The sequence below is a fragment of the Seriola dumerili genome, unplaced genomic scaffold (genome assembly GCF_002260705.1).
Source record: "Seriola dumerili isolate Sdu_G_001 unplaced genomic scaffold, Sdu_1.0 BDQW01000331.1, whole genome shotgun sequence".
NCBI classification, from domain to species: domain Eukaryota; kingdom Metazoa; phylum Chordata; class Actinopteri; order Carangiformes; family Carangidae; genus Seriola; species Seriola dumerili.
Genome location: NW_019174586.1, coordinates 10,768,112 through 10,782,998, shown reverse-complemented (window position 1 = coordinate 10,782,998; position 14,887 = coordinate 10,768,112). Strand labels below are relative to the sequence as shown.

The following is a 14,887-nucleotide window of genomic DNA, read 5'->3' as shown; positions in this document are numbered from 1 at the left end:
AAGACTATACAGTATGTTTTCCAACACTGTTTCTAGACCCGATCCTGCCTTGAATCCTTCTATTGACCCTTCATGGCATACTTTTTGAGCTACTGTAGTACTGAAGAGCTGAGAGCTTTCACTAGGGCTTATAAGTGTTTGTGCATGCGATAGGTTTCTACTCCCCCCCCCCCTCCCCTCAAGTTCCCAGTTCTTGGCGAAAAATAGCTCACTGTTAACATTATGAAAAGCCTGCAAAAATATGACACAGCCTGTAAACGCTAACGCAGCTCCACATAGTCCATGAGAAACAGATGTTTCAGTTCCCTCCGCGTCACAGTCAAGCACCCCCACCCCCCCTTCTCCTCCCTTCTCCCGCAGGGTTAAGTCCTGTTGAGCTGATATTCAGCTTCTCACAGGGGGGTGGGAGGGCGGAGGTGGGACAGAGTATGTTGTTTCAACTTTGGCTTTACAACTCTGCATTTCAAACAATATCACTGACACCGCTACAAGTCGTCTTAATGGCTGAACCCTCCTTTTTGAGCTGTTTTGTGTCATGCCCCAGAAAAAAAAAAATCCACCAGGAATTACTGAAAATTAACCACATGACAATAAGGAAACAAAGCTTGGATTTTGTTTCTTGCAGTGCAGTAGGTTATACATGTAACTCTGCGGACAAATGCATTTTATGTTTTTTTTTTGTTTTCTTTTTTAAATCACTGCTGTCACTTGAAATCGCTGCATTTTAGCACCAAACTTTTGTTGACGGTACACAATGGGTTATTTAAATATCTTTTTATGCACACAAAAACATAACACACAAACAACTCAGAAATCCCATAGGGACAAAATGAAGTTTTTTTTTTTTTTTTTTTTTTTTAAATTTTCAATGCACCCCTCTCTTTCTTAGATATTTGTAATAATACACAAATGCACAAAGCCAAGAAATTGGGAGTCCAAAAATAACTGCAGGCAACTTCTGAACACAGCACCATGGTAGAGCGTAATGCAACACAAAAATGCAGCAAAAGTGGCTTTTTTCCAAAAAAATAAATATGCTCGTATATACTCATGAAGTTAAATTGCCATAGCTATTAACATATCACACACAACATAGGCTTAGCACACTGATCAAGGTTAACACAGATTATTTGGGGTCTCTAGAAAGGCAGACTATCAATGCGCTTAAGTTCATACCATGGCATCAGTTACTGTTATGTCCTCTGGTTTGTGACAATGTATTCAGTGTTACATTGCTGTCAGTGTGAAAAAATAAAAACAGACATAACAAACATATTATAAAATAATAGTAAAACAAAAAAAAGCATTGGTATGTTTCTATCAAACAATTACGTTGATAAAACATGGATGGGATACATAGTGAATAGAACAAATGCATGTCTGTCATTTTACTCTTTTAAAAGTGCATACACTGTTTATTAAATAGCATTACATTAAATTAAAATGATAGTTTGCATGAATACATGAAGAAGGCTGTAACAGATGTAGGCACATCGAAGTATCAGTTCACATAAGCCTTAGGCAGCAAATCAACAATCTTCCCTAGGTATTATTATTTTGAGGTCTCCCACTGATGAACAAAAAAAAAAAGTATTTTTTTTTATGCAGATGAGAACAGTTGCTTTGGCACATTCCCTCCAATGGTATGCATGACGAATGGCATTCAAGACATCTGAAACAGTACAGGAATAATCTGGGTTAATGTTTTGTTTGGGAGGGAAAAAGTCTGCTTTGTCCAGATTGAGGCATTCTTCATGCAAGTCTGATTAAATCCAGCTAATGATGGCTCTGTTGAGTGCAAGTAACCAGTAGCAACTAAAGGTCTGTTATTAGTCTCTATATTAGCCACTGTGAATGAACAGACAAGCCAAAGTATTACCTACGTGCTGTCACCCTGACCTTAACATCAACTCTGAGACAAATGCTTGATGTAATTGAACAAGCACATACAGGAGGATTATTTTTGAAAAGCAAGTCTTACCAGCTATAATGGAGTCTCCTTTTTGTAGTTAAACCCAGGGTCTGATCCTTCAATCTGCAGTTTCAGGGCTTGTTTAAGGCTTAGCTCGGTTTCCCCTATGGGATAGTTCTCTAGAACGTCCTGGTGGCCTCTGTTCTGCACAGTCCGAGGAACTGATACCCTACCCAGGAAAACCTGATTACCCTGTAGATGATAGTTGGGGTTGGTCATGATGCCGTTCCTCTTCTTCTCAGCACAGCTCTGCTGCTGGATAAAGAACTGGTCTTGGCCTTGTCCCCTTTCCTGCTGATTTGAGCCGCCGATCATGATCTTACAGTGGGGATCCTTCACTGAAATGTTCGCTACTGATTTGTTGAGGGCGATCCTCTTGTCAAACTGCGTCATCTCGTACTCCAAAACCTGACCTTGTGTTGAGCTGCTGTTCTTGCTTTTTTTCTTGTCTCCTTTACCGTTTGAGGTCCCATTTCCGGTCTTACTTCCCTTTGTTGACTTGAGACCTGGTTTTAACTGAGACCAGTCAAAGTCGTTGGATGGAGATGACGGCTGCTGACCGATGGACTTAGTTGTGGAGGAAGGGGACACGATAGACTGTCTGCTCCGGCTGCGAGGCAGTGAGTGTTGCTGGATTTGCTCTGTGAATGTCAGTCCGTGAAAACTGTCGATCGGCACAGTCTGTGCTGTGGCTGTAGACGATGTGGTTCTCAAAGAGGAGTTCTTTGAACTCTTGAGGGAATTATTTGACAAGGAGGATTTCTGTCTATCTACAGTGGAGTCAGGAGATTCTGATGGCGAACTGAAAGCGTGGACAGGTCCGTTGGGTATGCCGCGTCCGGACGACTGCATATCTCCTGCGCCGGTGCTGCCAGAACTACTTGATTTAATAGTGAGGGACTGCATTTTACCAGTCACGGTCAGTGGTGTTTTTTCTTCCATGGTGTGTACTGGGGAGGGATTGCAGCCATTCAGAGTTGTGGCCCCATATTTTTCCAGAAGTTTTATGATCATCGAATGGCCACCTTTCGCTGCCACTCTCATTGCTGTGCGTCCAAACTGGTCAGCGTGGTTGGGGTCGGCGCCATTCTCAAGAAGTATTTGCACAACATCAATGTGACCCTCCTGCGCAGCTATCCCCAGTGCTGTCGCTCCCTGGTTGCAAGTATGATCCACATGTGTGCCATTCTCTATCAAAAACTGTACGACTTTTGTGTGGCCTTGCCACGCAGCAGACTGGAGGGCTGATCGCTTCTCATTGTCACAGGCGTTCACATCAGCGTGATAGTTAATCAGCAGCCTCACCATTTCAACATGCCCTTGCCAGCAGGACACGTGGAGGGCCGTTCTGCCCTCGGTGTCACAGGCTTCCACATTTGCTCCATTTTCAAGGAAATACTCTGTCATGGCCAGCTGATTTTCAAGTGCCAATATGTAGAGTGTTGGGCGTCCATCTGCGTCTTTGTAATCTATATCAGCACCGTGGCTCAGCAGCAGTTCAACAATGTCCCTGTGGCCCTCTAGTGCAGCCACCCTGAGAGCATTCCTCCCATCGTATCCCCTCTGGTCAATGCATGACTTGTTTTCCAGAAGAATTTGCACACAGTCATAATGTCCCTCTTGTGCAGCTAATATCAGCGGTATTCTACCATCATTATCTACCTCTGTACAACGAGCGCCTTGCTCAATAAGGGCGTCGCACACTTGGCGGTGGCCCTCAAACGAAGCCATGTGCAGCGGGGTCCAGCCTGCGTCGTCCCTGTGATTCTCATCCAGACCTCTGTCCAGCAGAGTTCTGACCACCTCCACGTTACCCTGAGCAGATGCAATGCTCAGCACAGTCCTTCCCTCGCTGTCGATGCTATCAACAGCGGCCCCCCAGAAAAGTAATGTGTTGACAACAGAGGCGTGGCCCATTGATGCAGCAGCAAGGAGAGGGGTGCGGCCGTTGTTGTCCGTGTGATCCACATCGGCTCCGCCTTCCAAAAGAAGATCAACTACATCAACGTGTCCTTCATAGCCAGCCACGAGGAGAGGGGTCATGCAGTCTTTGTCACAGTGGTCAACCTCTGCTCCCCTGTCGATCAGGAGGCTCACGACAGAGGCATGGCCTTTACTTGCGGGGACACAGAGAGCAGCGACTGAGAGGGCAGTCCTCCCGTCCACATCTTCGTGATTCACTTCAGCCCCGTGGTCTAAGAGGTGCTCCACAATCTCTCTGTGCCCCATGTACGCTGCAGCAATGAGAGCCGTTCTTCCTTCATTGTCTGCTTTGTTGACCTCGGCCCCATGCTGGAGAAGGTTCAACACTATGTCTTCATGACCTCCCCAAGCTGCAGCTCTCAAAGCAGTTCTACCATCAGCATCGGCACAGTCCACTTTGGCACCAGCGTAGAGCAGAGCAGATACAACCTCTGAATGTCCACCCCAAGCTGCTGAGCGGAGGGCCGTCCACCCGTCATGGTCTGTGTGGTTTATGTTGGCCTCGCAGCCAATTAGACAGTTGACCACTTTGGTGTGGCCCTGCCTTGCAGCAAGAGTAAGTGCTGTTTGTCCGTGGTTGTCTTCTAGCTCCATGTTTGCCCCTCTGGATATGAGCAAATTGACCACATCGAGGTTTCCGCTGTATGCAGCGTTGGCCAGCAGAGTTCTTCCAGTGGAGTCACACTGGTTCACAGATGCCCCATTGTCAAGTAATGTCCGTATCGAGTCCTCTCTTTCCAGAGCCTGTTGTACAATACATGAGGCGTGATCGTCCTCATTGTTTACATGAGCTCCAGCTTTGACCAGAAGTTGCAGGACCTCCTGCTCTCTGGGTATGGAAGTGGTCAGAGAGTCCTTAGCAGGAGTTCCATTCCAAACCATCCAAAGAGCCAGATTAAAGGGCTCAATCTGCAGATTGGAATTGACGAGGTGTAGTGCAAATTCCTGCACTTCGAGTGGTTTAAGCTGCTTTGCCCGGCAGGTGTAACTCATTGCCAACATTCTGTGTCCCTCTGCTGCATTGCACAAGTACTTCTGGGTGCAATGCTTAACATCCAGTAGCCACTCTGCAAAACTGTAGTGAAAAAGGATCTTAGTACTCCCAAGACCGTCAACCAACAACTTGGAGAGAATGTCCATCTTTTTCTGAAACTCTTCCATAGTCAGTGTCATGTTTTTGGTCCAGACTGCATGGTACAGTTCTTTGACTGTGAGTGGCCTGCAAGTTGCCAGGATTACGTTGAGGATGGGTTGGACTTTGGCAAACTGTTTTCTGACAAATAGTCTCTGGCAGAGCCACAGGTAGAGGCCGTTGAGAGTGCCAGGGATGTCACGGATCTCGCGAAGCATGATGAAGTTCTCCACCACGCCGTCCAGAACTCGCTCCAGGTAGAGGAAGCAGCCGCTGCTCTTGATGTGGAGTTGGTTGAGCATCTCTGCCGTCTCCTTGGTCAGGTGCTGCCTCAGGGCCTCCTCCTGGTCCAGCCTGTGGAGGATGTACTGCTGCACATCCTTGACGATGTAGGCCTTGCGCAGATCGTCGAGGCTGATTTTGCGGAATCCTGAAAGAGAGGAAACAGACATTGGATGAGTTTGAGTTCCCCACAGTGCTCCTTGAGTCATTAGCTTAAGTCTGACCTTGAGATCATACCCAGTATTTATCCACTGATCTTGTACCTTTGGATAATTAGGTTAAGCCAACCTTTAATTTCCTAAGGCATAGGATAATTAACAGTAAAGCCATGTTTCTATAGAAAAAACCTTTCAGAGGAATTGAGAGCACAACCCCTCTGGCTAGTGGAAGCAGACATGATCAGCGGGAGTTCGCTATCAGTTTAGCCCATAAAGCACCAAGGAAAACAAATTCATGCCAATTAGTGCTCGACATTATGTCTGGTGCAGAAGCAATTTCAGTTGCAATAATTTAGAGTGTGCCTGTGTGAGGATAAAAACAGCAATAATTTCAGTATAAAAATTACTGAAATAATGAATATATTATATTAAAATATGCCTGTGCTGCAGCTTACCATGTACCGCTACAACCCAAATGTAAATAATCAGTGACAGAAGAAGTAAAAAAAAAAAGAAAAAAAGAAAGTGCCAGTCTTCACAGAAAAACACAGATATAATGGTCTGCAAAATGTGACACCCAGATACTAAAAATACAATTCCTTTCAACAATGAAGCCCACATGACTGGTCATTCAACCCATCCACTGACTGTAGAGGTTATTAGTGCTTAATCAACAAGAGCAAATCTGCAGTAGGGGCTGAAGATGTACAATAATCAAAATGGGGGAGAGCAAGGGAGACATTATTTCCATGCCTGTAGCACATCCAGTGCCTCACTTATTATTGTGCTACATGCTCCCAGCACAGACCTTTAGAAATCCTTCTGAAAAAAAAGGAAATTATCACAGTGGGTCTTAATGAATGATCTTTAATAGGAGTTCCTCCCTGAGACATGAAAAAATAGCTCCATAATGGCCTCTGCTAATGGGCATAAAGTGAACTTTCCTTCATGTTAAAACAATCTGTTCATGGTCTGTGCAGCCTGTAACTCGAGGGCAAGGAGAGCATTTTTGCATACTTTTATTTACAGTTCCCATGGTTCTCGGGGGTTACTCGGACAGGAAAAAAAATGTCCCCAGATGCTCTATCTGTGTTGGCTCTTTATCTGTTTGTTTCTCCCCTACTCTGTGTTCACATATACATGTACAGTATTTTAACACAGCAAAAATCTCAAAGCTGCTCTCATTGACATGTTTTTCTGTTTCTGTTGTCAGACAACGGAACAAGCATGAAATGTTAACCGGCAGTCATTTCCAAGCTGCTGCTCTTGCTGCTGCTAAAAATCCTGATTTCATAACCGTGACCTCTGACAAAATCTCCAAACACACAAGTTTAAGACAAGACAAGAAAGGCTGTGCTGTAATTTCAGCTATATTTACTTGTACAGTGATCACTCAGAGAGAAAGTTAGAAGGGACAGAATATCTTTCTTAGCCTCTGTCTGGGTAACAAACTGCTGCTCCACCTCTCTACCACTCACTGAACAGAGCAGTCACAGAGAGAGGGCAGAACTGGCGACTCTCTTCTATGGAAAGTAGCTAGGCTAAGGTTTGTTCAGAAAGTCGCTAGATTTGTACGTTTTTAAAGAACAGTCTGTAAATTGTAAATAGTTGACAACACCCGCACCTGAATAGCGCCAGTTAACTTTTTTAAGAGCAACAACCAATGAGGAATATCCAAGACTCGGTTGGCCGACCAACTGTGTAACTTCAACACAGTCTCATGGCATTTACCTGATCAATGGTGTAACTTGATCAGTCAGTCAGTCAGCGACTGTCATGTTTACAGGGCCGGCCCTGATGTTACGGTCCCGCCATAAGTAATCAAGGTTTTAGTTTTAGGCTTTCTGGTACTGCCTGAACATTTTATGTACTCGCAGGAAAGAACTCTGAAAGCTTTTGCTGAAAAGAAATTCCGCACCAACACTTTCATCCTCACCAGCGAAATGTGATTGCTTTGATTATATAACAACTTTTCCCTGTACACAATATGAATCAGACTCTGTCACCGAGCCCGAGGCGGTGCTCTGTTCATCTGAGTGTGATTGTGTGGGTAGAGAAGGCTGTGAGAACTTATTCCACACTCTCCCTGCGGTAACCACACCTGGAAGCCAGATAACAAACCTGATGAGTTTAACGAGAGTTCCCAAGCAGGTACTGACAGTTTGGCCAGCGGATCCTGGTAAACAGAGGAGCGATGGGTTTCCTTTATCACCTGCTTCTGAGTTTGTTTAAGATAAGCTTACTCCCACTAACAGTGCCTCACAATAATCTCCTTTCACTTTGTCCTTGAGGCCTTCATTATATTTCAACCTGTGATATAACTGTTTAAATGTAAGCATTCACACCTGAGCTCATGACTACATTTAACTGTCTCCTTTGACAGGAAGAGAGAATCAGAGAAAATACTTTTTGGATTCATTCTAATAAAACACACTCTTTGGTTGGACTTCGTGATAGGTACCAATTACCTATCATAAAATATTTTATGATGGAGCCCCAGAGGAGTAGGGGGTAAATTTTTGGGTTTAAGGGCTTTGTTGTAATAGGGATCATATGGACAGACAATCTAAACCAGACCAACCTGAGATAAATGTAAAAACAATTAAAAAAAAAAAAAAATCCACATTTTGTTTATTCTGAATATTCATGTCTAAAGTTTAATGTTTACCAAAAGAACAGCTGTGCAAACACTTTAAATTAATAAAGCTACTTAGAGTATGACTCTCCAGCATTATACAATATAATAGCCCAATAATTACAGAAACTCACTGACCCTAACCCACTTTCAGTCTTTCATTGTTTTCAGCGGCTGTTTGCATTTTCCACCCTCTACTCCCCCACCCCCCTGCACCAGCTCCCACCTCCTCCCTGCACCAGCTCCCACCCCCTCCCTGCACCAGCTCCCACCCCAGTCCTAGAGGATACACTGACATTCCAGGAGCCAGATTCATGGTGAGCATGCAGAGTAGCTATAGGTAAAGTAAAAACACTCAAGCCCTTCTACCTTCAAGGACTAAAAACCATTAAAGACTGTGTATATTTCAAACCTCTGCTTCTGACTTTTAATTCATTTTGACAGGAGAGCTGTAATGGGTTATCATGAGTGTGGGGGATGGTTACCTTCCAAAAAGGTACAGAAACACTTGAAGGTACTGCATGATCCTTATGTGCATTCCTGTTCTCTGTGTACTTGCTCCTCTCCTCCTCTGGCTCAGACTTAAAAGCATTAAAGATCGAATTTCAGCCTATTGTGCTATCATCACTCATTTCTCCAGCCGTATGTTTTATGTTTCTCCAGCTCTTGGTGCTTTTTTGTTTAGCTTGAAGGCCTAACTAGCTGTGCACATGCTTCCTTCCCCTTTTATTTGTATTTTTGAACTCTGTATTTCAGGCTAATGCACAATTATAAGTGCATCAGTCAACAAAAGGAAATAGTATCAAATTTTTGATCATACTTTTATGTTTTAAAGACAGACATCTGAGGCCTGGTGTGACGCTTCGCCTATGTGTGTAACTTTCTGATGCTCTGACGTCATTGACTGGGTCCTCCTACTCCTTCTGGACCCGATCCTTCTTTGGACATTCTGGGTTTGTTCCAGCTGGGACAGGAAACCCACTAGCTGAGAAGGGGGGAAGAGGCCATTAAAGGGGAAAAACAAGGACTGAAAAAAAGGGACCAAAAAGAAAGAAAAAAAACAACATTTTTTCACTTAGCCAGTGACTTCAGAAAAGTGTGACATTTAATATTCAGTCTTGATGTTGATGTTCAGATTTGCTGTATTCACTGGGGGGTGGGGGGAGTGGGGGCTAAGAAAAACATTGAGTGTGCATTACAGCCTGATTCTAGGAGATGCTACTCTATCATGGATATTTTCTCATGGGGCACAAAAGAAAAATGCTGCTCTGCTGTAGTTTATGATAAACAGCTTCTCCTACATTCCACGGTCGCTGACACACCAATTATGAAGATACAGTGACTGGGAAAAGCTGGAGGAGGGAGCGAGGGAGGGAAGGAGGAGGAGGGGACAGAGATTTGACTGCAGCCTCCATAAAGTAAAGCAAAAAAAAAAATGCTTCCTTAAAATCAATTTCTATGTGCAACAAATAAAAGAATCGAACAAGCAAGAGCCTCCAGTCAGAATCTTTTCTTTCAGTTACTGCATGGTGGTTGCAAGATGACCTACAGTTTCCACTTCATCAGCATACAGACATCACTTTATAAGGCTTGGATGTCAACTGTGAAGTCATGCCCTACTCCTGCAGATAAAAACATTAAAAACAACCACAGGGGGAAAGTCATCCAACCTGTATTTGATGACTGTGGTGTAAGAGGAACTACTATTAAGTACTACAGAAGAATGCAAGAATGCTCATTGGCTATAAATGTTCAAATGCTTTCCAAGAACAATTTTCTTTCTTTCCAAAAAGCCAGCAGTCATGATGAGGCCTGGATTTTTGCACCGTTAGAAGAGGGCTACACAAACTCTAGCTGTGTGTTGTGTGTGTGTGTGTGTGTGTGTGTGTGTGTGTGTGTGTGTGTGTGTGTGTGTGTGTGTGTGTGTGTGTGTTCAGGCTATTTATATGTGTGTGTGAGAGGATGGTTCAGAGTCTGAACAAAGGCGACTGCTAAACAAGCAACAAATGACACATTCATCAGGGTGAGGGATGCAGCTCCCGAGTACAGGCCTCTGAGCCAGCTGCTGCTCGTTACAGAACTGGATACCAGCCACGACAGACAGAGCCCCGCGCACAAAAGAGGGACTGTTTGCCTTCTAGATTAATTTTTCAGATGACAAACGAGGCGGCGTGCATGTGCGCATCGAGAAAACTAGAGGTCCGAGCTCATCAACCCGGGATTTTCGGAGTGGCAGCTCCCGAGATTTGGCACGTTCTGCGCGAGAGACACCATCTTAAGTCACCGGATCCATAAAGAAAACAGAAACCCAAGCCTCGCTGCCCCTTCTCCTCGGGCTCTCCAGTAAACCCGCGCTCGACAAACGTCTGTTCGACAGCTGCAGAGTTTCCCCGGCTCCAAAAAAACACGAGCGCGCCAACCTCCTAAACACAAGTATGTGGATGAGAGTCAGCTCCAACGGTCTGCAAACAACGGTCCTTTGAAAAGTGCGCTGCCATTTAAGCTTTGAAAAATAGCTGTTGAGCACCTCGTTTGATTGTGTTCACTCTCTAATTTCTACTCTAACAGACGAATAAAGATAACACTTTCTATTTTATCTGGGATAAATGTGGCTTTTTCACAAGTGAGAGAAGACAAAGCAAAGTGCTGAGAAGCTTTGATAAGGCCCTAATTCAACTGTGCAAAGATAACTGTTGCAGGCAGGAGAAAATCATTTTAGATTAGTGGCTGCATTTTATGTGCGCTGTATATTTCCCGACGTACTGAACGACCACCAGGCGAGACGCTGAAATGATTACACTTTAACAATTAATTTATGTAATGCTAGAGGCAGAGCACATGAAAACACTCCTGCCCAAACACGCCTCTTGCCGACGTTCAAACGGGATGTGAAAGGGTTTTCCAGTCAAACCTGTTGTGGTGCAACTGAACAGGGCTGATGATGATGTGGTGGCCGTGGTGGTGGTGGGGGGAGGGTGGGGCAAACAGGAATACACTTAACACATGCAGCATGGCTGGGTTTGAGAGGTGCATAGCTACGTATCCAACCACCTGCATGAAGAAAAAACACATCCATCATATGATAAACTTCGCAGCACACTGCAGGGAAAAAAAAAAAAAAAAGCAACCGTACTTTATGCCTTTGAATGACAGAAGCTCATTAAGATGGTTACAAGAGACTGAGTCATAAGACAGTGCACCTGGTCACTCACATGTGCCTCCTCTCACTCAATCCCATAATGGATATCCACTCTAGTTGTCACTATATATCACAAGAGCTTCTTGCAGCTGCACAGATGTCTGGAAATTTTATCCAAGTGAAAAAAATAAATCCAATAGAGAACAGATTGTCAGGACAGGAACACACAGATCAAACAGGACCAACAGAATATAAACACTCTTAACTTAACATACTGTGCATTTTCCAATTTCTAGCAATGGAGGGAAAAAGTAGGGCCAATAATCCCTCTTTTCATACCGCATAATCCTTTTCATTTTTTGCCCTTAAGTTTAAAAAGCTAAATAGCTAAGTAGGTTTTATGATCTTAAATACAATAAAACCAATTCCAAACCAACTGTCATTAAAAAGAAAAGCCCTCTTTGTCAGTTTCTTTCTGGAGATACAAAACTTTAGGTCTTCATGGTGGCAGTAAGCCGTTCCCTGCCCCACTCAGGATCGAATTCCCTCAATTCCTGCCCATGTTTTTGTTCATCATTACATCGGCTGACCTCCCTGTGACCTCATTTAGCCCCGCCGCCACATGTTTTCCATTCACCTGCACAAGAGACTACTCTGCCTAGCATGTCAGTCATGTTTTATTAGCCATCCAGTCAAACAAGCCATTATCTGCCATCACCACGCAGCGCCAGGAAAAGCCTGGAACAAATTTTGGAAACGTTTCACAGGGAAATGTCCGGACAACAGATTCAGCAGAAGGAAAGTTGTGGTAGCTTGCTGTGAAATCTTGCAAAAGGTACTTGCAAAGTCATCCTTGGCATGCAGGTCAAGAGGGAGTGTGGTATTAAAAAGAAAAAAAAAAAAAAACCCTGTCTTTACTTTGGAGGCATTTCCCCCCTGCAGCAAAACCAGCCAGAAAACTGCCAAGAATTCCACTGCATTTATTCCAACTAAAGTTAAATTAAAACTTAATTAAAACGCCCTTCAATTAAAGGAAAAATCTGACAAGTCGTGCTCTGTGCTACAGCCTTGAAAAAAAAAAAAAAAAAAAAAAAAAAAAAAATCTCAAGTCTATAAAGATTTGGCAGGGGCATGCCACATACCAAAGGGGCATCACCTCAGGAGGAAAGAGGCCAGCCGGGGTTCGTCGGCCATGTTCAGAATCGTGTTACTGCAGTGCAGCACCCAAGGTGTTATAGATACAGACACGGTAGACCTGTAATTTGCCCGGCTGTCAGACTTGCGTGGTGGTAAATTACAGTATTCAGCGAGGATTATGGTCTTCAGCTCATCCAAAGTGAGGCTCAACATGCAGCCTCGCAGACGACAACTCATACATGAATATGGACATAAATCAGCTTGTCTGTGTAAGCCAATTTCAAGAAAAAAAAAAAGAAGGGGGGGTAAGCTCATTAAAGATGTCGTCCTTGCTCTTGTTAGCCAGGAATCGAGGCCTAGAAACGATCAATACCAAAAACTCTAAGAGGAGAGAACAGAGAGGGGCTTTTATTAGGTTTTGCTTGCAGGAGGTATTTGTCAAATGTTCTGTTTGGTTTAGTGTGGTGCAATTTCGGCTCTCTGGAGAAAGCCGCAGCGTGGCCAAAATCTATTGGAATTGGTTTTTAAAGTTCTTTAAACTATTTAATAAAGGCTTTTTAATTTTCTGCTTAAAGACTCCTTCTCCTTTCAGCACTAAAATTGTCCTCCGCATCTAATCTGTCTTAAAACTTCCAATTTTATTTCACAGTTGAGTTTCTGATTCATCTGTTGCGTTCATGACTACACAATCATCTAAACTGATGCCGCAAAATGTCATTTAGCGAGGGGTCCGTAAGCAGAGCCAATCTTCGTCTCTCTTCAGGGAGCATTCCACAGCGCAGAAGAAATAAACCGTCCTCGCTGCTTTACGACTGTGTTTGTGTTGTCAGTCGGCCAGGAGATCTCGCGGTCTCTCCAGTGAGGTCTTACATTTAAAAGTATACCCCCAAAAAAAAAAAAAAAGAAAAAAAGCAGCACATCCACGGAGATGTTAAAAGTTTTGTTGACCTTTCCTCTTTTTTTTTTGTGGAGGGGGCGGCCTTGCCCTGTGTCAGATTCAAACGTATGCCTCGGGACAAAGGGCTGCTCAGAGAGGTGGAAGAGGCCGCACACTTTTTTAAAACAGGGCTGCTCTTTTCATTTGTGACCACTGGTGGTAAATCAGTTCTGTCTCTCGGCGGGGCGGGTGAAGAAAGCTCCATTCACGGCGGGCAGAGCGGGAAGATGCGGTTCGGGGTCCTCGCGAGGGTGGACTGCCCCCCCCCCCCGATGAGAAGCAAATACAGGAAACAAAAACCCAAACCCACCCCTGAGTCACAAAGTGTACATTTTAATATACAGCAGTTTATGATGATTATCTACGCACTGTGGGATATGCAAGTAGACCAACTCAAGAGAATGAGCAAATGTGTCATCTAAGGAAGGAAATGAGTAAAACCCCCCCATCAAAATGCCTCACAGGATGAGTGTCCTCAAAGTGGCCACACGCTCCTGAAACATTCCTCAGCCCGAGCCAGGAATATAACCGTCTTAATTACAGCTGTGATTCATAACTAAGAGGGGCTTTTGTGTGTGTGTGTGTGTGTGTGTGTGTGGGTATTTTTGTGTGGCTGTTCTCCAAGTTTTTTGGCTGTTACAAATCCTCAACTCCCGCCAAGTGCCCCTTGTTGCCCAACTGGAAGAACTAAGGAGTAAAAATTGGGGAAAGAATGAAAATAATAATGTATTTTATGATAGTGGAAATCAATCTAATTGAAGTTGCTGTAACACTGCAGAGCAGGAATGTGGTTGTTTGAGGGGAGCTATTATCTTTCACGGCTCCAGTAGCACACTGATACTATATTATTATAACTACTGGCACTGCAGTTCCCAAATCCAGGCCTTCTCCATCCTTCCTCATCCCTCGCTCATGTTGGCTTTTCTCTCAAAATCCTAAGTGCAGCTTGCACGAGGTTTTGTTTTGTGTTTCCTCTAAACTGGTCTGTATCATTGTCATTCTACCTCCTCCTCCTGTTTTCGCGGATTAGCCACGAGATGCTTCCACACAGGATTCAAGACACAAGACTCTCCTCACTCAGATTATCTCAGATCTTAACAGATTTTTTTTTTTTTTTTTGTCTCCATATATGCCTGTGTTCTGATAGCTGGCTGTATTTGGATCCAGTAAAATAGGCTTGATAAGATAAAAAATCTTATCTTTTTTCTTTTGACATTGTTATTCAGCTAACTACATGCTCTACATTTCTGTTTCTTGAATGTTTATTAAATCTTCGTTTTATTTCTTTAAGCAATATCCTTTTGAGAAATATGCTTATTTACTTTCTTGTGGGGAGGGAGATGAGAAGATCACTATCATTCTTATGTCTGTATGCTAAATAAGGAGACAAGCAAAGACTACAGAAAGTTAAACTACTAAACTAAACTTTAAAAAACAAGTTATTAAAGGTCCCATATAGTACAAAGGTAGATGTCCATGTCCTTTTTGATTATAAAGCAGGTCTAGGTTTTA

At 43.7% G+C, this 14,887-nt stretch overlaps 1 protein-coding gene across 2 annotated transcripts in view; it reads right to left on the bottom strand.

Annotated features, from left to right (window-relative positions):
- Positions 1 to 736: 736 nt before the first annotated feature.
- The window catches only part of ankrd50 (ankyrin repeat domain 50), a 33,674-nt gene continuing 19,523 nt past the window's right edge, over positions 737 to 14,887 (bottom strand). The window contains exons 3-4 of one of the 2 annotated variants that reach the window (XM_022759961.1): positions 1,982 to 5,517; positions 737 to 1,672 (exon numbers count right to left, since the gene is read on the bottom strand). In XM_022759961.1, coding sequence (XP_022615682.1) covers positions 1,985 to 5,517 — 3,533 coding nt within the window. In that variant the 3' untranslated portion in view covers positions 737 to 1,672; positions 1,982 to 1,984. Of the gene's footprint in view, positions 5,518 to 14,887 lie in introns of both variants that reach the window. The other variant, XM_022759960.1, reaches the window with a different exon arrangement.